The sequence below is a fragment of the Leucopleurus acutus genome (genome assembly GCF_964270905.1).
Source record: "Leucopleurus acutus genome assembly, chromosome: 20".
Lineage (NCBI taxonomy): Eukaryota > Metazoa > Chordata > Mammalia > Artiodactyla > Delphinidae > Leucopleurus > Leucopleurus acutus.
Window position 1 is genome coordinate 55,517,094 of NC_139162.1, and position 25,234 is coordinate 55,542,327.

At 59.1% G+C, this 25,234-nt stretch overlaps 3 protein-coding genes across 7 annotated transcripts; 2 read left to right on the plus strand and 1 right to left on the minus strand.

Annotated features, from left to right (window-relative positions):
- Positions 1 to 2,106: 2,106 nt before the first annotated feature.
- On the plus strand, positions 2,107 to 7,690 carry CDC42EP5 (CDC42 effector protein 5). 2 transcript variants are annotated; one of them, XM_082863567.1, is made up of 3 exons: positions 2,107 to 2,174; positions 3,191 to 3,333; positions 7,205 to 7,690. In XM_082863567.1, the coding sequence occupies exon 3, from the start codon at positions 7,205 to 7,207 to the stop codon at positions 7,664 to 7,666; it is 462 nt and encodes a 153-aa protein (XP_082719693.1). In that variant the 5' UTR covers positions 2,107 to 2,174; positions 3,191 to 3,333; the 3' UTR covers positions 7,667 to 7,690. The 2 variants fall into 2 exon arrangements, with proteins under 2 accessions (XP_082719693.1, XP_082719692.1); XM_082863566.1 differs by lacking the exon at positions 2,107 to 2,174 and adding an exon at positions 2,583 to 2,676.
- A 1,102-nt stretch (positions 7,691 to 8,792) lies between these two features.
- LENG9 (leukocyte receptor cluster member 9) lies at positions 8,793 to 10,503 on the plus strand (the record flags this gene model as incomplete). Its single annotated transcript, XM_082863528.1, has 1 exon — positions 8,793 to 10,503. The coding sequence occupies exon 1, from the start codon at positions 8,797 to 8,799 to the stop codon at positions 10,501 to 10,503; it is 1,707 nt and encodes a 568-aa protein (XP_082719654.1). The 5' UTR covers positions 8,793 to 8,796.
- Positions 10,504 to 10,597: 94 nt separating this feature from the next.
- Positions 10,598 to 22,008, minus strand: LENG8 (leukocyte receptor cluster member 8). Of its 4 annotated transcripts, XM_082863509.1 has the most exons (16): positions 21,907 to 22,008; positions 20,162 to 20,254; positions 19,372 to 19,546; positions 18,974 to 19,075; positions 18,127 to 18,237; positions 17,061 to 17,331; positions 16,692 to 16,833; positions 16,284 to 16,472; positions 15,654 to 15,932; positions 15,434 to 15,574; positions 15,013 to 15,298; positions 14,336 to 14,437; positions 14,188 to 14,256; positions 13,979 to 14,108; positions 13,691 to 13,898; positions 10,598 to 11,839 (listed from the first exon to the last, which is right to left on the minus strand). In XM_082863509.1, exons 2-16 carry the CDS (start codon positions 20,197 to 20,199, stop codon positions 11,677 to 11,679), a joined length of 2,406 nt encoding a protein of 801 aa, XP_082719635.1. In that variant the 5' UTR covers positions 20,200 to 20,254; positions 21,907 to 22,008; the 3' UTR covers positions 10,598 to 11,676. The 4 variants fall into 4 exon arrangements, with proteins under 4 accessions (XP_082719635.1, XP_082719637.1, XP_082719634.1 ...); XM_082863511.1 differs by lacking the exon at positions 21,907 to 22,008 and having other exon boundaries at positions 17,061 to 17,313; positions 20,162 to 20,247; XM_082863508.1 differs by lacking the exon at positions 10,598 to 11,839 and having other exon boundaries at positions 12,911 to 13,898; positions 17,061 to 17,313.
- Between the last annotated feature and the right edge of the window lie 3,226 nt (positions 22,009 to 25,234).

The window sequence follows — 25,234 nt, forward strand, 5'->3', positions numbered from 1 at the left end:
CCTAATTTGCGGGGTGTATTGCAAATGAAAATGTGGGGTCCCTTGTTCAAAATGATTAATAATGTGAAGATAGAGCAAACCGTGAAACCAAGTGCAGAGGGCCCTTCAAGGCGTGGCGACCCCCAAGACTGCACAGGTCGCTTGCCCGTGCAGCCGGTCCTGCTTTCCTCTCTTCTGGGCATGGCCTCTAGCATCTCTTGTATACCTGTTCCTCCTCCCAGGCTCTCCAGCTTGGTGGCCACGCCACCATCCCCCGGGATCTGCCCTCTGAGGGTCCTTGGGGTAGACAGAATGCACCTCTAAAGATATCCTGGCATGAATCCCTGAAACCGATGAATATGTCGTATCAGGTAGCAAAGGGACTTTGCACACAAGATTAAAGTTAGGGACCTTAAGACAGGGAGATTATCCTGGCGTGATGGTTCATTTTACTTGTCTGCTTGGCCAGGCTGTAGTACCTGGTTGTTCAACCAAACACTAACCCAGGTATGGCCGGGGAGCCGTTATGTAGGTGTGACTAACATCTATACCCAGCTGACTCTAGGTAAAGGAGATGGCCCTCGAGAATGTGGGTGGGCCTCACCCAATCAGTGGAAAGGCCTTCACTGCAAAATGGGGAAGATATTCTGCCTTAAAGACCACAGCATCAGGGTCTTCCCTGGCGGTCCGGTGGTTAAGACTCTGCCTTTCCAATGCAGGGGGCGTGGGTTTGATCCCTGGTTGGGGAACTAAGATCCTGCATGCTACGCGGCGGGGCTCAAAACAACCACCAAACCGAACCAGAAACAAAGACCGAGGCGTCAGCTCCTAGCCTGACTGAGAGTTTCCAGTCTGCCTTATGGAATTCAGGCTTGCCAGCCCTTAGCATTGCAAACTCCCAATTCCTTGACATAAATTATGTATACTTCTGTATTAGCTTGTGCTGATTACCAGGTCATATAGGAATACATCTCCATTACCGATGGTGATATATGTAAAACGCCTGTGTTTTCCAGGTGGGCCGAGCCAAATCACATGAGCCCTAAAAGCAGAGGAGCTTTTCTGGCTGGAGGGAGGAGGGAGATGGGGCAGGCCTGCAAATCAGGGACACCTGAAGCATAAGAGGGGCTCAACTTACCGTTGCCAGAGGACAGACACAGGGAAAACACCGGAAGGATGCAGGCAGCCTCTTGGAGCAGACCAGCCCCCAGCTGACAGCTCAGCAGGTACAAGAGTTTTTTGTTTTGTTTTTGTTTGTTTCTGTTTTTGATGAGATGAAAGCGTTTTGGGACTAGATAGAGGTGATGGTTGCACGACATTGTGAATGTACTAAATGCCACTTTATTTTTATTAATTAATTTATTTTTTATTTAATTAATTAATTAATTTATTTTTGGCTGCGTTGGGTCTTTGTTGCTGCGTATGGGCTTTCTCTAGTTGCCAACCCTAGGGGCCACTCTTCGTTGAGGTGTGAGGGCTTCTCGTTGCCGTGGCTTCTCTTGTTGCGGAGCACGGGCTCTAGGCACGTGGGCTCAGTAGTTGTGGCTCGCGGACTCTAGAGCGCAGGCTCCGTATTGTGGCGCACGGGCTTAGATGCTCCGCGGCATGTGGGAATCTTCCCGGACCAGGGCTCGAACCCATGGCAGGTGGAATCTTAACCACGGTGCCACCAGGGAAGTCCCCTAAATACCACTTTAAAATGAGTCATTTTATGTTATGTGAAGCTAACGTCAATAGAAAATAATTAAAACTTTTATTTTGTGGCCACGCCACGTGGCATGCAGGATCTTAGTTCCTAGACCAGGGATCGAACCTGTGCCCCCTGCAGTGGAAGCATAGAGTCTTAACCACTGGACCGCCAGGGAAGTCCCTGGATTGTTGTCACTTTTTGTCTATGTCCCACTCCTTCAAGATTCAGGGCAAGCCACACCTCCTTGTTATCTATGAAACTAACTCTCTCCCTCTCCGGCCCCAGCATCCCAGCCCCAGCGCACAGCGGAGCCAGCCGCCTCCCCGGGGCCTCTACCTCCCCCAGGTCAGGCCCTCTGGCACACTGGCCGCTGAGGGATCTTCCTCACACCCACATCTGATTCTTCTTGTCGCCGCTAGGCACTGGCACTCGGTGATGTCATGACCTTTCTGTGGACGAGTAGCTCCCGGCAGGGATATTCATCCAGGGAACTCTCCAAAGCAGGGTGAGAGCTGCCCCTCCGAGGTCACATCCATCCTTTTGCTGGTCTTACTGCCTGACCTTGTCTGTTTTTCTCTCTCTCTTTCAAGCCCACACATACTCCCTCAACAGCTGCAATCTGGAAGAAATTATTCTTCTACACAGCCAGACTTCCCCAGTTTCAGGAAATTCCAGGCTGGCAGGGGGAGGGGCCGAGCTGGGGGCCGCCCTGTCCATCCATCCATCCCCCGCCCCGTCTGCCGTGTTCTCTGGGCGGGCGCACACCCAGTGCCAGCCTCCTCCCCTGGCCCACACTCAGCCCGGAGGGGCCTCAGCTTTTCCACCGCTACTTCCTAGTCCTTTAAATCCTAGAGGCAAACTTTTGGGGGATAAGGAAGGCTGGGAGGGACCTACGCCTTAACCCTCTCTGCCCCAGACAGACTGAGCTGCACTGGGCGTGACTCTGCGCCCCTTTGGGCTCCTACCATGGCCCGCGAGAGGGGCTGACACTTCAGATCCCGGTGCAGGTAAAGAAGGGACTCCATGCCAGGGTCTGCCCGGGTTGGGGCTCAGACTCCTGGGTCTGAGGGAGGAGGGGCCGGGGAGCTGGACTCCTGGGTCTGAGGCGGGAGGGGCCGGGGGCCTGGACTCCTGGGTCTGAGGGGGGAGGGGCCGGGGGCCTGGACCCGTGGGTCTGAGGGGGGAGGGGATGGGGGCCTGGACTCCTGGGTCTGAGGGGGGAGGGGCCGGGGGCCTGGACTCCTGGGTCTGAGGGAGGAGGGGCCGGGGACCTGGACTCCTGGGTCTGATGGGGGAGGGGCCGAGGACCTGGACTCCTGGGTCTGAGGGGGGAGGGGATGGGGGCCTGGACTCCTGAGTCTGAGGGGGGAGGGGCCGGGGACCTGGACCCCTGAGGCTAAGGATCAAGAGAGCTAGGAGCCAGGACTCCTGGAACCTAAGAGAGAAGGAGGTGGCACTCTGGGCCCGGCCGCCTGGGTCCTGGATGCCCCTCCAGGTTCCGTATGACACTTCCTTTGCCAGGTGAGATCCCGCCCGGAGGAAGAAGGAAGAAGGCGCGGGCCTGGGACTGGGAGGCGGAGGCGGGCTCCGAACCAAGAAGACGGGGTTCCCAGCTTGAGCCTGAGCCTGAGAGTTTGCCTGCCTGGTTCAGCGGGGACCACGAGGTACGGGGCAGTGGTGGCCCAGGGTCCCCGGTCAGGTCTGGAGGGGAGCCGGACAGCCGGCCAAAGGGACGGCGGCCGCGGCTGCTGAAATCCTGGGCCGCAGCCACGTGGCCTCAGGAAGCGCGCACTGGAGCCCCGAGGGGGTCGGGGGCTCCCAATCGCGGGTCCCCCTGCGCCGTCTGGGTCCCACCCTCCTTGTTGCCTCTCCCAAAGGGCTGAGGACCAGTCGGGCTGGATCTGCAGTGGGTTGTTATTTCCTCTTGGCGGGGCTGGGGCCCGGAGAGGACAGAGGTGAGCCAGCTGTGCCCCCCACCCCTGCAGCTGGAGCCTCGGCCCGGAAAGAGAGGGGGCGGTGGAGGCGGGAGGAAGGCGGCTGAGCGAGTGCGCGCGATCACCGCGTCCCAGGGTCCCATCCTGGCTCCCGCTCTCTGCCTGCTTTCAGATTGTCACAACAGCAGCCCCTCTGTACAGAGCTTGGGCCTGTGACGGCCTTTTTCCGAGTGTGACCTCATTGCGTCAAGCACACAGCAAGGGAGATAGAGCCTTCTGTTCAAGGGGACACGGAGGCTCAGAGAAGTGGAGTGACTGGCCCCCGAGGTCTCAGAGCTAGCGAGGAGAAGTGGTAGCTTTCAAAAACAATTTTGAACTCGTTGTTATCTAGAATGGGAAAAAGCAAAGCAAACAGGCAAACACAGTCAAGGGTGTAGGAAATCCCTGGCCTTGATGTCAAAACATTATTTTCTCCATGGGTCTGCACACCCTATCCTTTGGGGGCTGGGAGCAGTATCACATCATCCTTTGACTCCGGAGTTCGTCTGCCTGGGTTCCAGATTCAGCCCCCAACATTTGCTACTGTGTGATCCAGGGCAAGTTACTTCACCTCTCTGTGCCTCAGGTGCCACCCACATCTGTAAAAGGCACAAAATAACAGCGGTCTCCCCTCACTGGGTTGTTCCAAGGATTAAATGAGTTCATTCATTTGTGTGAAGCACTTAGACCCCTGCCTGGCCCAGAATAAGTTCTCGGGAAATAAAATGTCAGCATCATGCGTGTACTCTACGACAACCCCTTGCAAACAGGCATTCTGATTTCTCATTTCTCAGGAGTAAACTAAGGCTTAAGGCTGAGGAAGTTAGTTCCGGGTCCCACAGAAAGGCAATGGCAAACCTGTTGTGTCTGGTGTCAGAAACCAAGATCTTAATATGCTGCTAAGCGCTGGAAAATGTCAGTGATGTCACCTTGTAGGGTGATAGGAGGATGGGATGAGGGGCAAGGTAGGGGGTGGGCAGGGAGAAGAGGCAATAGCTGAGAGCCGTCCAGGGAGGAGCCAGTTCAAGGGACAGCAGGCAGTGGAAGCAGTAACTCTGGGCTCTGGAGTCCCACAGAGCTGGCTTTGTGACCTTGGGCAAGTCATGTACCATCTCTGAGCATCTATTTCCTTCTCTGGGACAGGGGAGAATGATCCAAAGTAGGACTCCACTGAGCATTTATTGAGCATTTGCTGTGCGCTGGCTACTGTGCTAAGACTTTCCATGGGCAACATCTCCCCAGTTCTTGCCAAGAGACTGAATTATTATATGAGCGTCATTCCATTCTTGAGATGAGGAAGTGAGGTCAGAAAGGTTAAGTAATTTGCCCAAAGTTACACAGCAGTGGGCACAGTCAGATCCAAGTCTGGGCAGTTGGCTTTCTGAGTTCTGCTCTTTTGAACTATGAACCACTGCCCAGGGATAAGGGGTGCTGCTAGCTCTGAGACAGGATTTTTTTTTTTTTTAAACTGTGGATTGAGATTCATGAATGAGCAGAGGTCAGCATTAAAAGAGAAAAATAGGGAGTTCTCTGGTAGTCCAGTGGTTAAGACTCCGTGCTTCCACTGCGGGGGGGTGGGGTAGGGGGGCGGGGGGGAGTGTGGGTTCGATCCCTGGCTGGGGAACTAAGATCCTGCATGGTGCAGGGTAAATGCATCATGCAGGCATTTATTTAGTTAGTTATTAAATAAATAATAAAATAGAATTGAAACTGAGTGCCTAGCATGAGATAAGAGTAGGTCTCAATTCACAAAATGTTTGTTTCCCTTATGTGGGGGGGGGGGGTGTGGTTGTGGGTGGGGAAGGAATGGTGACTGTGTGCCAGATTGCAATAAAATATATTTATTCATCTAGGTTGAGGTCAGGGAAGTTTGAGAAACACGACAGAGGTGGTAAATCAAGACTGGTTTTTCCAGAAGTAACTGTAAAGTGTGTGCGTGCGTGCGTGTGCGTGTGCGTGTGTGTGTGTGTTTGGGTAGGGGAGAAGGCAGCTCTCAGAACATATCCATCTACCATTATTTCAAATCCTTTTGGCTTTAATTTTTCTCCACGTTATCACTGATCTTTCCCCTGGTGCCGGTCCCTGAAAGGACAAGGCTGGCTGCTTTGCCTGCTTCGTAGGATTTGATCTAAATTTTGTTCCACAGTTTTGTTTGGGAACACATGCCCCTCCCCAACACTATCAGTTGGCTGGCACTGTTAAAAATATAGTTTTCTTTGACTGAGTATTTCTATGCGTCCTGCAAGGAAGGTAGTGTCATTTTATCCATTTTCCAGATAGAAAACAGACAGAGCAATCACATAATTTATCCCAATTCATCCAGTTGGCAAAGGGTGGGGCTTCAATTCAAATGGAAAGGTTTTTTTTTAAATTGTTATTATTATAATAACAGTGACTGTTAAAACAAAAGTACAAGGTCATCAAAGTCCCTCCCAGAAGTTCCATAGAAACGGCCAAGTTCCAGGATATGGGCAAAGGTTGGCAGGCATATCTATTTACCATCGAGTCTGATGCAGTCATGTAGCTATAGGGTACCTAGTTAACAGTTCATGAGCTGCCCGTTTGGAATTTATGCCATTCTTGCCATGTTTTAACACAGGAAAATTTGCATGATTATTATTGTTACTCTTGTTTTCCAAGAAGTAAGACTTATATGTTTTTTTCAAAACCAGATTATTCAAATTATAAAATGCTGTGCAAATATATAGATTTCCCAGGCCCACCCTAAATCTCCCAAATTACAATCCTCAGGCCAGCCTACATGATGACTTTTGTATGTTCTAGGCAAAGCTTTCATGGAGATAATTATATATATATATATATATATATATATATATATAATAATTATATTTTACGACTGCGTTGGTATAAAGGCAAACATAATCCAGACGTTTTAAAATAAAACACGGCAGCCCCGTCTGGGAAGGGGCTTCTGTACACCATGTGTTGAGGGGGAGGGTCTCATCTGTGCTCCCCGGGGTTTTGTGGGCTCTGCAGGCCCCAAAGGTGGCGGGGCTGGAGAGGAAGACCTGGGCCTGTGTCCCTGCCCTGCGGGAGCTGGGGACCAGTGGCCTCAATAAAGGACAAGAGGTTCAAAAAAATAATAACAAAACGTTTAAACATGTGTGCGGGCCTCTAGAAATGTGGCGGGCCCTGGGCACTGTGTCTGTTGCACCCAAAGGACAGAGTCCGCCCTGTCTTCATGGTGGATGGCCCTGTGTTTAAGCTGGAGTTTCTGTCAAGTTTGGGAAGCAGTCCAAAAGGCTTGGTGAAGCATGTTGCTTGTTCTCTGACCTATAAAAGCTCAAACGTTAGTTCTTATTTGAATTAACATATGGGCAGACCTAAGTTTGAGTCTGAGATTTGAATCAAGCAGCTGTAACCTCGGACCTCTGGGAGCCTCAGTTTCCCCACTTGTAAAATGGGAGTGATCCCACCACCATCATCCTGTACTTATGGAGAGCATCCTCTGAACGGCGTGCTACGCCCAGGGCTGGGAACACGGAAGGCCTCGGTAGCGTCCTCCCGGGGTAGGCCGTGCTAACCCGTCCCTATCCCGCAGATGCCGGTCCTGAAGCAGCTGGGCCCCGCGCAGCCCAAGAAACGGCCGGAGCGCGGCGCTCTGTCCATCTCCGCGCCGCTCGGCGACTTCCGGCACACTCTGCACGTGGGGCGCGGCGGCGACGCCTTCGGAGACACTTCGTTCCTGAGCCGCCACGGCGGCGGGCCACCCCCTGAGCCCCGGCCGCCGCCCGCGGGGGCCCCGCGCTCCGCGCCGCCGCCCGCCGTGCCGCAGCCCCCGCCGCCCGCCCTCCGCGCGCCAGCGCCCGCCGACCCGCTGCTGTCCTTCCACCTGGATTTGGGCCCCTCCATGCTGGACGCAGTGCTGGGCGTCATGGACGCGGAACGCCCGGGCGCCGCTGCCGCCAAGCCCGACGTGGACCCCGGCCCCGGGGCGCAGCACCCTAGGGCCCGTTGCCTCCCCAACGCGGACCTCGAGCTGGACGACGTCATCGGCCTGTAGGCACCCCCATTCCCTGCGCCCTTACCGTCCAGCTCCCCACTTCTTTATACATAAACCGACAAGGTCTGTGCCCCGGGTTTTGTCTGTTTACTTTGCATGTGGGAAGGGGGGACGGGGAGGGGTGATGAGGTCCTGGCGCCTTTAAGAGCTAGGTGTGTCACGTGGGGTTCCGGTCCCAGCCAGGTGGGTGGAGGTCTCAGGATTAACCTGGTGTAATGGGATGCGGCCCCTTTAAGCGAGCCAGGGGCGTGGCTGGGCGGTGCCCCTCCCAGGGGCGGGGTTCCGAAGTGGCCGCTCCCACAGCCTGGTTTTTTCAGCAGTGTTGGCTGCGCGTCGCCGCCGCCGCCGCCGCCTGCCGGACGCGGTCCCGGGCCCGGCCTGACTCGCTCCCTCGGGCCGGCCGACGGCTGTGACCCCGTGAGCTCCGCGTCTCCAGTGGACCCAGCCCAGGCGAGCTGTCCTTTACCCCGGGAGCGGCCGCACAGGAAAAGTGGCCGGGAAGAGGCGTGGTCCCCGTAGAAAAGGGACGCCCCAAAGTTGTGTCATCCTGAGGGCGACAGTTGCGTCCCAAATCCGGGCTACGAAGTTCGTTCTGAGCCTACAGGCGTCCGGTTGTCCCGCGGAGGGCGCGGCCCAACGAATGCCCGGAGGGGCGTGATGGCACATGCAAATCATTAGGCGTGCGGGGTGTGCGAGCCCAGCTCGTCAGGGGCCAAGGGAGCGCGGGGCCGCATCGTTAAAGCACTGGACTAGGGACGGGGCCAGCTTCTCTAAGGAGCAAGAGTGGCGGGGCCGCACTTGTAAATCATTAGGTAGCGGAGCCAAGCTCACTAAGGGGCCAGAAGAGGCGGGGCCGCACCTGTAAGGTATTTGGATTGTGGGGGCGGGGCCGCATATGTAAATTATTGGGTTGGGGCCGGGGCCACAGGTAAAAACCGCTTGGCTGCAAGGGTCAGGCGCCTCCAGGGCACCGCGGAGGGCCGTCTCACACGCGAGGTGCTTTCCAGGTCGGGGCGGGGCCTGAGCCTCGCCCGTGACGTCACAGCGGTGCCTGGCGCCCGAGCCGGCAGGACTGACCCAGGTGCTGAACGGCCTGAGCGGGGCGAGCGCGCCAGCCGCACCCCACTCCCATGGCGGCGGCCGAAGGGCCGGAGCCGCCCGTGGGGGCCCCCAGCGCGGAACCCGCGCCGCCGCCGGCCTGCCGCTTCTTCCTGGAGGGCCGCTGCCGCTTCGGTGCCCGCTGCCGCCAGCCCCACCCCGGGGCGCCGGCGCCGCCTAGAGGCGAGCCCGAAGCAGAGGCCAAAGCCAAGAAGCCGCCGCTGCGCACGGCTGCGGCTGTCATCCAGCGCATCCGCTGGGACCCGCGCCTCGACCCGGCCGACTTTTCCGTGGGCTACGTCGACCGCTTCCTGGGTGTGCGCGAGAAGCCCTTCCTTTCCTTCTGCTGGGACGAGCCTCTGGCGGCGCTCGGGCCGGGCGTTCTGGCCGTGCCGCAGCACCGGGTGCGCTACTTCCGCTTCCGCGGCCGTCTGGTGTGGGACCGCGCCTCGCGTACGGACCTCGTCTTCGGCTCGGGCTTGGCTGCGGGCCGCGGGTCCACCATCCTGGACGCGCTCGACGGCGGGGATGCGCACGGTGTCGGAGAGGAGGGCGACGGCGAGGACGCGCACCAGACCGGGCATGCGAGCGACGGCGAGCACGTGCACGGAGCCGGAGGTGAGAGCAACGGCGTGGACGCGCACGGGACCGGGGGCGCGCACGACGGCGGAGACAGGGGCGGGGACGTGCATGGGACCGGGACCGGAGACGAGAGTGACGGCGAGGACGCGTACGGGGCCGGAGGTGCGCTCAGCGGTGGGGACACGGCCGGGGCCGGAGGCGCACAGAACGGTGTAGCTGCGACCCGTCTTGGCACCGGTGCGGGAGGGCGCGTACAGCCAGCTTGGACGGGACTCCGGGCCGCCTTGGCCCCGGATGGCGGAGGCCCCGAAGCTGGGCGCCTGGCGTTGGCAGGGACGTTATCGAGGATCCAGGAGCGGGAGTTGGGCGGCCCTGGAGGCCAAGGTTCCCCGTGGATGCAGCCAAGAAGGGCGCTGAAGCCAGCCGCCGCCGCTGCCAGGGACCTGGAGCCCCCGGGTGGGAAGCTGCCGGCTGTGGTAGCCCCGGGAAGGCCCTCGGAAGGCCTCTCTGAGACGGAAGTGGAGTGGGGTCCCGGGGTCTGGCCCGTGGACGGTGGAGCAGCCGGGGCCGTGGGCCCTCGCCGGCCCCGCCCCACGCACTTCGTGGCCCTCATGGTGACAGAGGCTGAGCTGCAGGCCGGGGTGGCTAAGGTCCAAGAAGAACTGGTACGAAATGCACCAGCTTGCGCGGCGTTCACAGTGCCTGCTCAGGCCCTGCACCTGACAGTGGCCCTGCTGAGGCTGGCGGGCCCCGGGGAGACGGCGGCTGCGGTCGACGCACTCAGAGGCGTGCTCTCGGACCCCGGGCTTCAGGTCCCTCAGAGGCTGAGGTTCAGGCGCCTGGTGTTCCTGGGCTCTCGTGTGCTCTGTGCGCCCCCCGACCCCCCTTTGGAGAACATGGCCCAAGTGCTCAGCCAGAGGCTGGAGGCCGAAGGGCTGAGAGTGCTGCAGCCCTGCAGGGGGCTACACCCCCACCTCACCCTGGCCAAGGTGCCCCAGGGTTCCCAAGTCGGCCTCCCCAAGCCTGGGTTCAGCCCAAGGCAGGAGCTGGGGAGCCAGCCCCTGGGCAAACTCTGGCTGTGCCGCGTGGGGAGGTCAGGGGGCACCTACCAGGCCGTGGCAGAGATCCCCCTGGTATCTCAATGCCCAAAGAAATAAAGGCCAGGACCCAGACACCCGGAGGCAATCTAGCCCGGGGCAGAAGGACAAAGCGTGCACGCGTGTTCTCTCTCTCTCTCTCTCTCTCTTAATTTTGGTTTCTCTCAAGCTTCCAAATGGTGCTCAGTGCTCCAAGGAAAGAATGAAGGAAGGAAAGGGGAGGGGGAGAGGAGGGGGAGGGGAGGCAAAGGAGGAACATCTGGAAAAAAAGCAGCCTGACAGTCCAGCTGTTTGCAAACTCATTGCACATCCTCCAGTTACATGGCAGAAGAGGGAGGGAGGACGGAAAAGAAAAGGGGAGGAAGAAAAAATAACTTAAATAAACACACACAAAAAGAAAAGAGAAGGAAACATGACGTGAGCTGGTGATCCATGAGGCGGGGAGGGAGGGTAACCGTTTTACCTGTGCTGAACCAAGGGAGAGCGGGAGCAGGAGGCGGCGGGAGGGAAAAGGGGGAAAAACCAGAAGAAACATTGGGGTGGAGAGGGGAAGGGACACGGAGACAACTTAATACAACTGCAGACGAGGCAGCCCGGCCGTCGAGGTCCCGCGATGGCCTCCGGAGTCCTCAGTGCAGGCTGGCAGTGTGGATCTGGCGGTGGCGAGGCGTTGGCGTTTCTGGGGTCGGGGGCTGCGGGCAGGGCACAGTCTACGCGGCTCCCCTCGCCCCAAACACTGAGGCCCCGGAGGGCTGGGCAACAAGAGTCTGTGGTGAGGCAGATGAGGCGGCGGGCAGCGGGCTGGTGTGCTGGTGCCCCTGCCGCAGGCGGGCACGGGCGGAGCGGCCTGTCTTCTTCCACTGGCCCCCCTGGCATGGGATGGGCCAGGGTGCCGGGTCGCTACCGGAGTACAAGCTCGAGAGAGAGAGAGAAAAAACACTGAGACAGCATTAGTGGAGGTGCAAGGTGGACACAGACGACCCCACACACTATGCCCCCAACCCTCCGCTGTCCCCCCTCCCCCAATCCCATCCCTCAGAGGCAAAAATAAAAATGTAGAAAAATCTCTGTACAGACTCCCCGGTGGGCAATGGGGGCCGGGCTGGTGGCTCTTCCTGGAGCCCACTCCCCGCAAATTAATTTACAACCCAAGTCCACGGCTCAAAAACAAAACCCGCCGAGGCGGCGCTGGGGGGCTGCAGCCCTGCCCCCCACCCCCGGCGGCGCTGGTGCTCAGAAGGCCGGCAGCTGCGCCAGGCTGAGGCGGCAGTCGACGCTGGAGTTGTCCGGGCCCGTGTAGGCCAGGCCCAGGGGCTCCAGGAAGGCCCGGCAGGCGGCCTCACCCTCGAAGGCCAGCTCGGCCTGCAGGTAGGAGACTGGCAGCGCAGGGCGGAAGCTACGGAGACAAGAGGAGAACCCGATGAGGCGGGCGGCGGGCATGGGAGGGCCCCACGAGCAAGGAGTGGGTGCCCCCCTTCGGGCACCCGAAGGTTTCCTCAGCATGTCACCTGCTGGCCCCTCCCCAGCCCCGGCCTCCCCCCTCAGGGGCTCGGGGGGGCCCGGGGTGGGGGGGGCCCCAACCCCTCGCTGTGCCCCCCCCTCCCCCTCACTTACCTGTGCGGGGGACGGGAAGAGAGGGGACAGGAGGGAAGGGCCCAGCTGGCTCCTCTGCTGGCCGGGGCCTGAGCAGCCCCTCAGGAGAGGGCCCACGGGGCCGGGGCAGGGGCCAGGTGCAGGGAGCCCCGCCCCTCCCGCTTGCCCTGAGCTGGGTGGGAGTGCTAAGAGGAGGCTTGGCCTGTGCTCTTCTAAGTACCGCCCCGTGAGCCCGCTGAGCTCCCTCCCAGCAGCTGTCACCCTACCCTTTACAGACACACACCGAGGACAGCGCAGCGGCAGAGCCACTTGGCCACTGTCACCTAGGACGTAAGTAAGTGGCAGAAAACGCTCAAACCAGTCCTGCCTGAAGCCCCCACTTCCTCACAGCCCTGGAAGTCCATGGGGGGCGGGGCACAGGACAGCCTGCTGCCCCCCAACACGGGGCTGGCCCCGGCCCAGCGAGCCAGAGAGAAGCCGCACCCCCCTCCGGAGCAGGGGGACACAAGACCATGAGGCCAACGACAGGCCAGAGCCCTCCCACTGGCCAAGCACACACAGGCTGAGGCAGAAACAGGAAGTGCTGAGAAGGAGACAGTGGCCTGCCCGGCTACAGCCGGGGGGCGGCGCAGAAGCCCGAAAACTGCAGGAGGAAGAGCCTGTGCGGCCGCGGAGGACACACCGGGGAGCCCAGGGTCCTTCAGGTACACGGCCTCCTCACCCCTCCTGGCTTAGAGAGCGGGTCCCGCGGCCCTGCCTCCTGTGTGTCTGCCCCACTCCCTCCTCTCTCTTCCCACGGCCCCTGCCCCGGCCCGCACCTTGCCCTCATATCGGCTTGACCCAAACTGGATCCTAGGAGTCTCCTAAGCTGCAGGGTAAGTGTCCCTCCGCAGCTGCAAACCACCCCCACGGCTCCCAACACACTGACGTGGCACTCAAGGCCCCACGTCCTCTGACCAGGGCTTCCCAGCCTCAGCGAGACTGACTGCGGCCAGGTGACCCAGCTGGGGGTGCCCTGTGCACTGCAGGGCACTGAGCAGCACCTCTGGCCTCCACCAGCAGAGGCCAGGAGGACCCCGGTTGTGACAACGCAAGAGGTGTCCTGCCGTCGCCGGGGGGCGTCTCCCGCCTGACTGAGCACGTGAGCACAGGCCGCGCTCTTTGGGGTCCCGGCCTAGCTTGGTCCCTGCCTCACACCTGGTCCCTGAGCACGCCTGGGCTCTCAAAACAGCTCGAGTGGGAGCGGGGCCTTGTCCCTGAGACCGCGGCTACCAAGGGCAGGGCTGCCTTCGCTGGGCGTCCCCACAGAGCAGAAGCTCAGCCACAGGAGCGCTGAAGAAGGTGGGCAGAGGCCTTGGAGGAAGGGGAGCCCGGAGCAAGGAGAAGACCAAGTGGGGTCCAGGGTGATGCGAGCAGAAGGTAAAGAGAGGCAAAGGGGCAGGGGAGCCCGGAGCAGTGAGAAACAGGACCACAGAGGAGGGCCCGCAGTGCGTGCGCTGGAAGGTGGAGGGACCAGAGGGGAGGGCCGAGTGTGGAGAGGAGAGAAGGGGAGAGAAGACCAGGACCCGAGGGAGGGAGACCAGGGGAGTCAGAGGTGCGGGCGGCGCTGAGGCCGCAGAGCAGAGGGCCAGGGGGAGAGCTCAGCTTCACATACGTTTTGATCATTGCCTTGAGGGCGGCCTTGCGCTCCCGGTCTGCAAACTTGTCCACGAGGTAGCCAGACATACAGGGCGCGTGCGAGTAGAGCCGAAAGAAGCGGTGGTAGTTGCCCAGGGCCCAGGCTGCCCTGAGCGCCAAGGCGTGGGCCACACAAGGGTCCGCCTTCAGCTCCCTCGTCAGGTACGCCAGCTCCGTGGTGATGTCTGCGGCCGGAGACGAGGAGGTGAGCAGGGCCAGGACCTGGGGGCCCGCGGCCGCCCCGCTCTGCGGGGCTGCGCCTCACCTCCTGAGTTCTTGGTGAAGATGTAGTAGAGGATCCGGTAGGCAGTGAACTCGCCCACGTTGCCTGGCAGGTTCTCAGCATACAGTGACTTGAGCTGCGTCTGGCACTGGTTGAACTCTTCGTGGTCGCCCTGGAGGACATGGAGGGAGGAGCAGAGTGAGGCCGGGACGGGGGTGGGGGGAGCCGAGGGAATCCTGTCAGCCCCTCACCTTCTCCAAGGCGATGCGGGCGTGGGTCTCGTACACCTCCACCGTGAACTCGGTGCGCACACCTTGCACCTGGGCAGCGGGAGAGCAGATGTCACACCGGAGCAGGGCGGGACCAGCAGTGTGGTCCCCTCCCCGGCCCCCGCCTCACCGTCAGGTCCTGCCGGATGGACTTCATCTGCTCGCAGGCGAAGGCGTAGTCCTGCTTCTCCTTCCAGTGGGACTTGACCATGCACAGCGACTTCTTCAAAACCTGGGAAGGAGGTGAATTGTGGCTCAGGATGTGCTAAAACCTGCCACAGTTCCACAAACTCGGGGTCCTAAAGCGGAGGCCGCAACATTAAACCCACCCAGTGGCTTGATCCCGATATTAAAGGGAATAGAACCTAAGAGTAAAAGCGTGCACACAGTCTCCCGCGTCAGCACAGGCCGCGCATGCGCCCCGGGAGGACACGTCAGCCCCGCTCCCAGCTCGGGCCTCGGGACATGGATGTCCCAGTGTCTCACAGGCACTGGCCGGGGACATCGGCTTCCTTCTCCTAGTCTCCTAAGCACGAGGCGAAGGCTCAGAGGCCAGCCCAGCCTTCCGACAAGGCCACAGGCTCTGGACTTGGCTCCGAAAGCACAAGCTCTGGGTCCAGTTCATCTCTCGGTGCCTCAGGCCCCCTGTGCACAGGCAGGCCCGGGTCTTCCCCGAGCCAGACCCCTGCCCGCCCCGCCACCTCCTCCCATGTTGCCTCTGCCATCCTCGCAGCGTTGGCCCCAGAGGCCTGGTGCCAGCGCTGGCCTCACAGGGAGGACCTGCCCTCGCTGCCAGGGGGCACTTACCGCCACGGGGCGCACGGTGGACGGGTCGGGGGCGCAGGTGAGACGCAAGTAGTGCTTGGTGATGTCAGGGCAGGTGCCCACGATCTGCAGCTCGTGCCAGTCGGGGTCGGCCCCGCCGCTCTCCAGGCTGCTCATCTGCAGCACCAGGGGCTCCAGGCGCAGGCGGCGGGAATGTCCGTGCTGGAAGCGCGCCGCCCGCTTCTGCTTCTTCAGCTCGCGCTCGGGATCCTCACACTCCAGGGCCGCCATCTTCTTGCGGCTGCGCTTGGTGGGGGCTAGGTCGTGCCTGGGGAGGGGGGGAGGGAGGGAGGAGGGGCCCTGAAGGGGCGGGCGTGGCGCCACCCCCTGCCTCTCCACCGCTGCCCAGACACAGCCCTCCCCCTCCCAGCGGCCCCTCCTCCCCGGCCCCCCAAAGCCTCACCTCTTCCCACGCTGCGCCCTGCCTCGGCCCCGGTCCATGTGGGCCCCCCGGCCTCCCCGGCCCTTGGGGGGTGGGTTCCTGCGACCCACAGGGTGACACTCATTCCCTGAGTAGGAGCTGTCGGAATCCGAGTGCGAGTCACTGTGCAGAGGAGCACAAAGGTGAGGCCTGAAACGTCTCCTCCCCCCGCCCCCGGCCCCGCCACCCAGCGGCCTCGCACCTGCGGCGGAAATGGCGGGTCGGGGAGCGGGAGGAGGAGCGGGAGCGCGAGTCGGTGCTGGAGGAGGAGCTGTGGTCCTTCATGAAGACATTGCGGTTGCCGAACTTGGCGAAGCTGCTGCCCCGGGCTCGGCCAGCACCCCCAGCCCCGGGCGTCCCTCGCTGGGACTGGGCACCCCCGCCCCTGGTCGCTGAGCCTGCCCCCCGGGGAGGGTGGAGGCTGCTAGGGGCCTCCCACCGCTTCTTCTTGGGGCTCTCAGCCACAGGCTCCCGAGTCAGCCTGGGGATATAGCAGGGGAGGGCATCACCACCCGGCGCCCCGACATCCCCAACGCCTGCCACCCGCCCCTGGACACACAAGCTCAGAAGGAAGGGCACTTACCCAGGCAACTCGACTAACACGACGCTCAGGTGGGAGACAATCCCAAGGTTTTGTGTGTCTAGAGGCTGCTGGCAGCCGCTGAGTAGCACACCTCCCGCCTCCACGCTCTCACCCCCGGGACTCCCACCCCGGCAGCCTCCCGCCCCCAGGACCCCATTCTCTCGCTCCTTCAGGGCCCCGGACACCTAGGATGGCAGGTCTCCAACTGCAGCACCAGGCACCTCCCGAGCGCCCCCCGGCCCCACGCACCCCGGCAGGGGCTCCCGGCTCCAGTCGATGGTGTAGGCCGAGCCGTCCTGGAGCCTCGCCTGCAGCACCTCCTTGAGCAGCTTCTCCGTCCGGTCCTTGTCCTCCTCTGACTCGCAGGCAGTGAAGCAGCGCTCCACGTACTCCTTCATGTCCTGTGGCCAGTCGTCGGGCTTACCGGACAGGTTCCCCCTGGCGGAGGGAGGACAGGTGCAGACACTCGGTTGGGGAGTGGTACCCCACGACCCAGGTGGGACCGTCATCACCGCCCCTCCCGGGCAGGCACTCAGGGCGAGCCCGTGGGGCAGGGGGGCTCTCTGCTTTCTAAGGAGCAGGCCGTGCCAGTGGGCCGCACGCAGATGCTGAGCACAGTGCCCAGGGGCTGGGGCCGGGCAAGGGGGCGGCCGTCACCTGTGGTTCTGGGCCTTCTCGGGGTTGGGCTGGGGACCGAAGCTGCCGTGCTGGCCCTCCGTGGTGGAGCCAAAGCTCTGGCTTGTGACAGCGAAAGGCCGTTTCTGAATGTTGAACTTGAGCCCACCAGTCCCAGGGGCCGCTGTGAGGGCAGCGAAAGCTGGGGTGAGGCCTCCCCCGCCCACGTGGGCGGCCCCGCCCCCACCCCTGGGGCAGGAGCCCTGAGCTCCAGAGAAGGGCGCCCATTCCGAGCGGCCCCACGCACCGCCCCGGGAGGTCCCAAGAGCGAAGCAAGGTCCAAGCACCCCACGTGCCTCGCGCCAGGAGTCCTGTGAGGCCCCCTCCCCTCCGCGGCCCAAGGCCACTCACGCTTCATGCGGTTCCACAGCTGCTGGCCCTTCTTGGGCTTGGCGGGCTCGCTGTAGCCATGCTGCCCGTAGGCCTGGCCCGAGGCAGATCCTGCCTGGCTGTGCTGCGTGGCAGGGGCCGTCCCTGGCTGCGGACCGCTGCTCAAAGGGTGAGCCCCACGCGGGGGGTTGGAGGGCTGAGGGGGCTGGGCCGCTGGCAGCTGCTGAGGGGGCGCCTGGTAGGACAGGCCTTCGTCCATACCCGGGACCGGGGGCTGTGGGCGGAGCAGCCGCTGAGGCAGGAGCGGGCACCCCGGGCTGGCCCTCGCGCGGGGTCCACGGCCACCTCAGCTCTCAACTCCGCGGCCGGACGCTCCCCCGCCTCGCCACCCGCACCCGCAGAGCGCCTCTTGAGGCGGGGGCTTCGGCGACGACAGCCGCCCCGCCCCTCCCACGGCCCAGCAGCTCAGGCACCGCACTACTCTCCCACAGCTCCCACTGCTGAGCGGCGGCATCCGCCCCCGACGGCACCCCCACCCCGGCGGTCACTGTCCGAGCACGTCACGTGCCCGTCAAGACACGTGTGGCACACGCTTGCGGGAGCCGGTGATAAAGCCGCGATCCTTCCCTACCCCCACCACCGCCGGACGGCACCGCCTGAGGCGCAGAGAGAGCGTGACTTGTAGTTTGGCCACCTGGCCACCGGGGCGCTGGGATTCACACCCAGGTCTGCCCACCTCCCCGGCAGGAGCTCCACCGCGCCTCCCAGCTGCACGTGAAGTGCAAGGCTAGAGCGTGTGTGCGTGCGTGAGAGAGAGAGAGACTGTATGCATGTGGGCATGTGCTGAGGGGAAAGCACAGGAGAAGGCTGCCACGCCACAAAGTGCTCCCACCGTCACCCCAACACCTCAGCCCCCTGGCCGTACTCAAGCCCTACACCCACCCTGGTTTCAAAAACTAAGCTTAGCCTTCCTCGTTCTCAGATCAAGAACTGCTGGGCAGGAGCAGCTTAAATAACGCAGGTGTCCCCACTGCTGGCCCGCCACACCCCGTGCGTGGACGTGAGCCGGGGCGGGGTAGGGCGTTACCTGGTTCAGAGTCCCTTGGTGCTGCGCTGCGGACGGCTGCTGCGGTGCAGCTGAGCCGTAGGAGCTGGCCATCCCGTACTGGGAGGGGGAGCCATAGCTCTGGTACATGCTCTGGCGAGGGCACAGGAGGGAAGGATTAGCGGTGGGCCGATTCCTTCCCTAGAGGCCTAGACCCGCCCCTCTCTCCCAGCTGCTCAGTTTTCAATCCTTTACTGATCTCTCACCCTCCCTCACTCCACCACATAGAAGCGCCCAACTCCCTCATGCTGAAAAATTACCAAATAAAATGACCACCTCCATGTGTCCCACATTCCACTCTCTTCAACAACTATTTACTGAGTACCAACCCATCTAAACACTATAATACAATGAAAAGTAAAGACAGAATGAACTTTGCACTCAAAATACATGCCACAGTAGACACCCAACACAGCCAGCAGTAAACAAAAAAAAAAGCCAAGCAGAGAAGCCGAGTGGCAGGGTGAGCAGTGGGAATGCCACTCTAAGGAAAGCCTGTCCCAGGAAGCGCACTCCAAAGGCGCTCTCGGGCAGCCCTCTGCTAGGTGAGGGCACAGCGAGTGTCGGCACGCAAGGAAAGGGCTGAGGCGGGAGTGGACTCAGTGTGTGCTGAGGGGGAGGAGTCTCTGTGGCAACGTGGGCACAGGGAGGGCAGCGTGGGTGGCCACCGAAGGACCTGGGCATTTACCTTGTGGACCATGAGCTCAGGGAGGGTTTTCCAGCAGCTGTCACTGCTGTGGTCAATCCACCCACTGCCCCGGACCCTGCCCGACTGATCCCACCTCCGCCCCTCCACCGCCTGCCCCTGCCGGGCTGGGTGGGCACTCACCACAGGGTAATAGTAGCTGTACGGATAGGCATAGTTGTACTGCTGGTACCACTGGTAGTACTGCTGCTGCTGCAGAGCCGAGGCTTCTGCCTGTGACACATACTGTGGGGGGGAGAGAACCACGTGCCATCAGGGCCCCACCAGGGCAGGTCTGTTTACTGGTGGTTAACTGCCAAGGGACAGAACTGGGAACACATCTCTCCACAGAGAGCCACCACCTCTAGCACCGGACACGAGCACCCCTCCCTCAGGCTGGATTCCCAGGGACAACGACCACATGGTGCCCTACTCACTACTCAAGGGCTCCCAGGATGTCCTCAGAGCACCCTGCCCTGGTGATGCGAGAGGACACCACGTGTGTGCGTGTGCCCCACGCCCGCGCAGGGGACGCTGCTCACCTGTGCACTGGCCACGGGCCCGCTGCTGCTGGCCTTGGCAGAGCTGCCGGCAGCTCCCGCTTTGCTGATGCTGGCCAGGGCCTGGCGGGCCTTCTCCCACTCGGGGTTCTCGTGCATGGGGGTCTCCATGCCACTCTCTCTGCCTGCCCCGGCCACCATGCTGTACTGAGAGGACCTGCAGAAAGGGGACATCAAGTCAGCCCATTCTTCCACTGCAGACGGTGGGCAGGACGGAAGCAGGCAAACCCCAGGGCTTGAATCCCAGAGCCTCAATTTCCTAATCTGTGACACAATGACAGCCAGTTTCTGCGTCACAGTCTTCAGTGAGCGACAGATGCGATTACCTACCTAAGGTACTTTTGCAGATACCTGCTACATACAGACGTTAAAACTCAAACCAAAGAATTACCAGTAACCACAAGACTTAAAACAAGACCTGATGCCTAACAGATCTAAATGCTTTACGAAACCACAAATTCTGTCTGATAGCACCTCAGTCAGAAAGTCATCACACTGTTTTGGAAAAAACGAGGAATTAAAAAAATAAATGAGTATTAAGTGTTGGAGGCTGCCTCTTAATCACAGTCCACGGAGTGAATCATCACACTTCTGTGGAACAAGCACTGCACTGTGAAAGGTGAACGCTCAAAGGAGTGCCTCGGCCCCATCCCTACCCCAGGGGCTGTGGTATCATGTCCCCCCATGCTGTGTGACGGCCCATCCAGAAGACAACACTGGGTCTTGCTTCCTCTTGCCCTCCCCTCCGACCCGTCCCTCTAGCCTCACTAACCAATCCGTGCTACGCTGATCACCCACGTTGGCCGCCATCTGGACCCTGGGGTGTACGGGGTGGACCTCGGGAGCCAGACTGCTTTTTCACTGTCTGCAAGAAAAAGAACGAATTAGGGAGACTCCAGAGGGAGCAAGAAACATGTCAACAAATAGGGAAGAGAAGCAAATGGGCTCACGAGAAGCCAGACAGAAAAGGGAGTCTGAGAAAGAAGGAGCCAAGGGGTGAACAATCTGAAGAGAATTCTGGGTGTGGAATTAAAGGGCTACAGCCTGAGGGAAAGACCCTGGCCCCTCTGCAGCGCTCTAGGTGGAAAACAAAGGACTGGAAAACAGGGAAGTCCAAATGAGTTTCCCAAAGAGAAAGAGAAGGATCAGAAACCCATATGAAGAAAGGGAAGGGTTCGAGGGAAACCCCGAAACAGGGACAGGGTCAGAGGGCAGGGTGGGGGACCTCAGGCAAGGAGCAAGGAGGAAGATGGCTTCTGAGAAGAAGCTCTAATAAACAAGGGCTAAGTGAACCTCCAGGCTGGAAGACCTGGAAAGACCCCTGAGAGAAAGTCTGTAAAGAGGGAAGCATTTGAGGAAGCCTTGAGAAAAGAGAACACTGGAGAATGGAGAAGTCTGGGAGAAAAAGCCGATTTCTGGAAGTTACTCCTGGAGCAGGAAGAAGTTGAGGGTGCCAGAGAGGAATCCCGGGAGTGAAGAAATGAGTTCTTAAAAAGCTCTTAAAAGACTAATTTCAGGAAGGTCCCCTAAGGATAGAGAAAAACGCACATGGGAGGTTCCTAGAAGCAGGAGTAGACCTGGGAAAAGAGAAGAGGCGAGCCCCTTGGTTGGGGGTCTGGTGAGAAAGCTTTGGGGACGCCCGAAGAGGTCCAAAACATCTTTAGGGACTTGGAGTGGGATGGACAGAACAGGACAGCAAGAACATGAAGGAATGTCCTGGGGGCAAGAATTGGGGGGCCTAGACTTGAGGGAGGAACTGAGAAGTATGGGGGTGCTCAAAGGCGAGTCCCGCTGGAGAACCCGAAAATCCTACAAGAAGTGGAGATGTAAGGAATCTGGAACTGGAAAAAAGCCTAGAGAAGACAAGCCATAAAGAAGAGACCGAACGGAATTGGGCGGAAGGGTTGGGGGCAGGGAGGTGGGGGGAATCACGAGTGGGGATAGTGGGTGGAGCCCCGGGACAGGAAGAAAAGTGGGGGTAAGGTCTGGGGGAGCCTGGAGGGCGGAGGTTTCTGGGCTGGGGCGAGAGCCGGAGGCAAGGGGGCACCTGGCCGTCCCGCAGGCCCGGGGAAGGCACAAGAGGGCTAGGGTGGAGGAAGAGCTCGCCTGGATCCTCGCCACTGGCCCCGGAGCCACCGCCCCGGCCAAGCCGCGCGTGCGCACCACGTCCCCGGGTGGGGGGAAGAAGACAGCGCAAGGGCCGCCCGTCGCCAGGGTCAACGTGGTCCTCCCGAAGGAACTGCCGGGTCAACTGGGGTTGAAGAAAAGGGGTGCTCTGGGCCCAAGAATTCCGAGCGCGCGGGTGCAGAGGCCGACGGCGCAGGCGCCAGGGTGCGCAGCCGCACTCCCCACCACTCGTGCGCAGGCCCAGTGCCCCGGGCTCCTCCACACCCTGTCGTCGCTCGCGCGCGGCGTCTGTTGATCCAACCGCCGCCGAGGCCTCAGGGCCCGCGGGGTGTAAGGCCAAAAGGAAACGCCACCTCCGCCCGCCCGCCCGCCGCCGCTCGGTACACCCACCTCGTCCGTATGCCCCTGGGACTTGTCAGCGGCGCCTCCAAATGATAGCAACACGGCCGCAGGAATGCTCCCCACCCGGCTGGCTCTTGTCTTCCTTGGGCTTCGACGCCCGGATCGTGGCGTCTTAACGTCACGCGAAGGCCTCGCCCCGCCTCCCTCGTCCCCAGGCAGCCAATAGACGCCACGAGCGTGATTTGAGCCGCCCCCCCCTTCCGCCTACGCAAACACGCGGTGGGCGTTCTTAATGTAAGCCGGAAGCCGGGGTGGGGACGGTGGCCGCGAGGGGACATGCGCGGTATAGTTCGCAGGTTCCGCGCCCTTCCACGCATCCTTGTTTTGGTTTAGTTGGTGGTAGCCATTACTATTCCTAGACACAAATTGGTGTGATGAGAGTTCTAAGACTACCCATCGTGTAGTGATGTGGAAGACGAGAGAAGAGAATGATGGACCCAAAGAAGGCAAGAGAACATGAGAACAGCCTCCAGCCGGAAAGGGGAGCTTCCCTAGTAACTAAAACTGGAATGGCGTACCTGGCAGAGGGAATGGCGTGTGCTAACACACAGAGGCGGGAAACGAGCGTACCGTGGGAGACGGCGGGGGTCAGGTGGCTGTGGCAGAACAGAAGTGTGCGGGGTCCTGGCGTCAAGAGGTAGATCTGTGGAGGTGGGCAGGTAGCAGATCCTGAAAGGCCATCGATGTCCGGCTGAGGAATTGGGACCATCCCAAGTTAAAAAGGCCCTTCTTTGAACTCCTTGCAACTAATCTTTTGAGTATGCCAGCTGTTTCCACCCAGGGCTGATTGAGAAAATTATCCAGTCCAGTTCACGCGCCGGTCACTGTAGTTATAGCAGGTGGTATTTAAGATGCAGCGATTTCCTTCCCATTTTCTGTTATTAAAAACTTTTCTGTTGATAACTGCGTGTCATTTTGTTACTGTTAGCACAGTTGATCTTTTTTCCCATCCTTTTACTTGTTTTTTAATTAAACTTTTTGTTTTAATTTTAGGTTTACAAAAATGTTGCAAAGATAATTCAAAGTCCTTCCTACCTTACACCCAGTTTCCCCCAATGCTGTAGTATGTTTGTTAAAACTAAGGCACCAACACTGGCACACTACTGTTAACTGCAGACCTTATTTGAATTTCACCACTTTCTCCTTTATATGCCTTTCTCCTTCATGTGCCAGAGCCCAATCCAGGGTACCCCGTTGCGTTTAGCATCCCTTTACTTTTAGCTTTTATATTTAAGGTGTGTTTATTTTACATAACGTATAGTTTGATCTTTGTTTTTTACCCAAGCATACAATCTCTGCCTTTTAAAAGAGGTGTTTATAACTATTGTAATGTGATCACTGGTAAGGTTACATTTAAATCTATCGTCTTGCTATTTGGTTTCCGTTTGTCCCATCTTTCTTTGTTCCCCTTTTCCTCTTTTTCTGCCTTCTTTTGGCTTGAGCGTTTTTAAAAAGTAGACTTCATTTTTTAGAGCACTTTCAGGTGGGGCCTTAGGGAGGTGCCCTGCCCTGTGGTCAGAAACTCATAGGCTGTGGCAATTTCAGGGGTCACCTAGGTGTTTTCCAATTCTCAGGGATCACTCTCCCTCCTCCCTGTTTGCCGGATGTCAAGTCTTGAGCACCGTCGTTTCACACATTCTGTCTGGCATTTTGGTCGTTTCAGGAAGGACAGCAAATCCAGTTCCTGGTTACTCCATCTTGTTCAGAAGTGGAAGTCCTCATATGTGTCATTTAAAAATGAAAATCGATTTCCCTTTTGTAAAGGTTAGGCCAAAATGGTTTTTTATTTCTTGGTTAGGGCTTCCTGATTAAAGATCACTCCCAGGCCCCTTGGCAGGAAATCAGGCAGCCTGAATCTCAGGGTACTTTTGAGCATCCTACACCAGCTTCCAGACACAGACTCAGAGTCACTAGAGGGCAGTATTTGAGAGCAAAGCGGCTAGAAGTGCAGATGGGCCAACCCCAGGGCCAGACAGCTCACCCAGTCATGAGAATTAAGTGAGTCCATGAGGGTGGCCCCCCGTGTCCCTCTCTGGAAACTGTGATCCATTTCTCTCTCCCAGCTTCAGGCCCACACATCGAAGGCTTCCTTGAACATTCCTTTCGGTGTACAAGATGGAAATGATTAGCAAGCATGGAGCTATCCCCTACGGCAGGCCCCCGCTGGACACCTGACATCCGGCACTCTGGGCCAACAAGCCCTGACCTGAAACCCTTGGGGCTGTTTACGTGTTTGGGGATTCAGGATTTTTCAGACTTTCAAGAGAGAACATGGTGTATATTCCACAGAGGACACGGTACCCTCAGTACCCTGCCCAGCACTTGGAAGTAACCCCGTCAGTGTTTCTGTAGAGAAATAGATGGACATTCACACCAGGCAGGGAAATGGTCTGTAAGTAACCTCGTGCCAGGCTGGGCTTTGCTGCCCAGTGAGTTCAGGGAAGACTTTTGGTCTAACAGAGCCCTTTGGATTTTGGAATTGCTGAGGAGGGACTGGGGAGCTGTCTTTGACACCCTTCTGATGGATGACACAGCTGAGGTCCAGCTAGTCGAGTGACGACCCACATCCACCTGGTGGTCAAGAGCAGGCCTGGGCTCTTAACCACAGGGATCCTGCTCTGCGTTTGCCCACTCTGCAGCCATTGTCTGTCACTCCCACCTCAAATCTCTCCTCTCAGGCTTTCTCCCAAGATTCCAAACCCAGCCGAGAGCTGTCACGTTCTGAGACCCCTGATGTACAGCGGTTTACCGGGCTCGTCCTCTTTCTATGGACTTTAGTTTCCAGAGTTTAGCTGATCGAAGTATCGTTGCAGCAAATGGCGCCTAAAATACATCCTTACGTGTCTCTACTTTATTTCCATAAGTTGATTCCCAAAAGTAGGACTGTCGGGTCAAAGGGTCTATCACATGTGAGCAGACTATTTTTTTCATTGGACTGCAGCTCAGAGCCTCAGGAGTGGTGCATGAGCCGTTCCGACACATCCTTCCCAGCATGGGACGTGAGCCCTCCTTTCCTTTTATGATAATCTTATCATTTTAATTTCATAATAATTCTTTTTCACTGGGTGGTGAAAACAAAGTTTCTGTTTGTTTCACGGTGCACTTCCTAATCATTAGAGTTTGAATGCCCTTTAGTCTGTTCACTGGCATTGGGATTTTCACTTCACTGAATGTTCATCTTAGTTGCTTATTTTCAAGTTGGGTCATCTTTTTCATGGTTTGTAGAAGCTTTACAGATTATACGTATATGTTAAGAATTATCTATTTCTTTGCCATGTGTGTTGTTAGAAAAACAAACTGTTTTCCCCAGACTGTC

Bases quoted from the DNA above. Each gene is read 5' to 3' on its own strand.
- LENG8 (XM_082863508.1), bottom strand. From the start codon at position 20,199: ATGGCGGCCAACGTGGGTGATCAGCGTAGCACGGATTG. The intron at 17,314-18,126 runs GTAACGCCCTAC...CTCCGCCCACAG, and splicing joins ACCAAGGGACTCTGAACCAG to CCCCCGGTCCCGGGTATGGA. The intron at 16,473-16,691 runs GTGACGGCCGCC...TCCCTCCGCCAG, and splicing joins GAGAAGGCCCAGAACCACAG to GGGGAACCTGTCCGGTAAGC.
- CDC42EP5 (XM_082863567.1), top strand. From the start codon at position 7,205: ATGCCGGTCCTGAAGCAGCTGGGCCCCGCGCAGCCCAAGAAACGGCCG.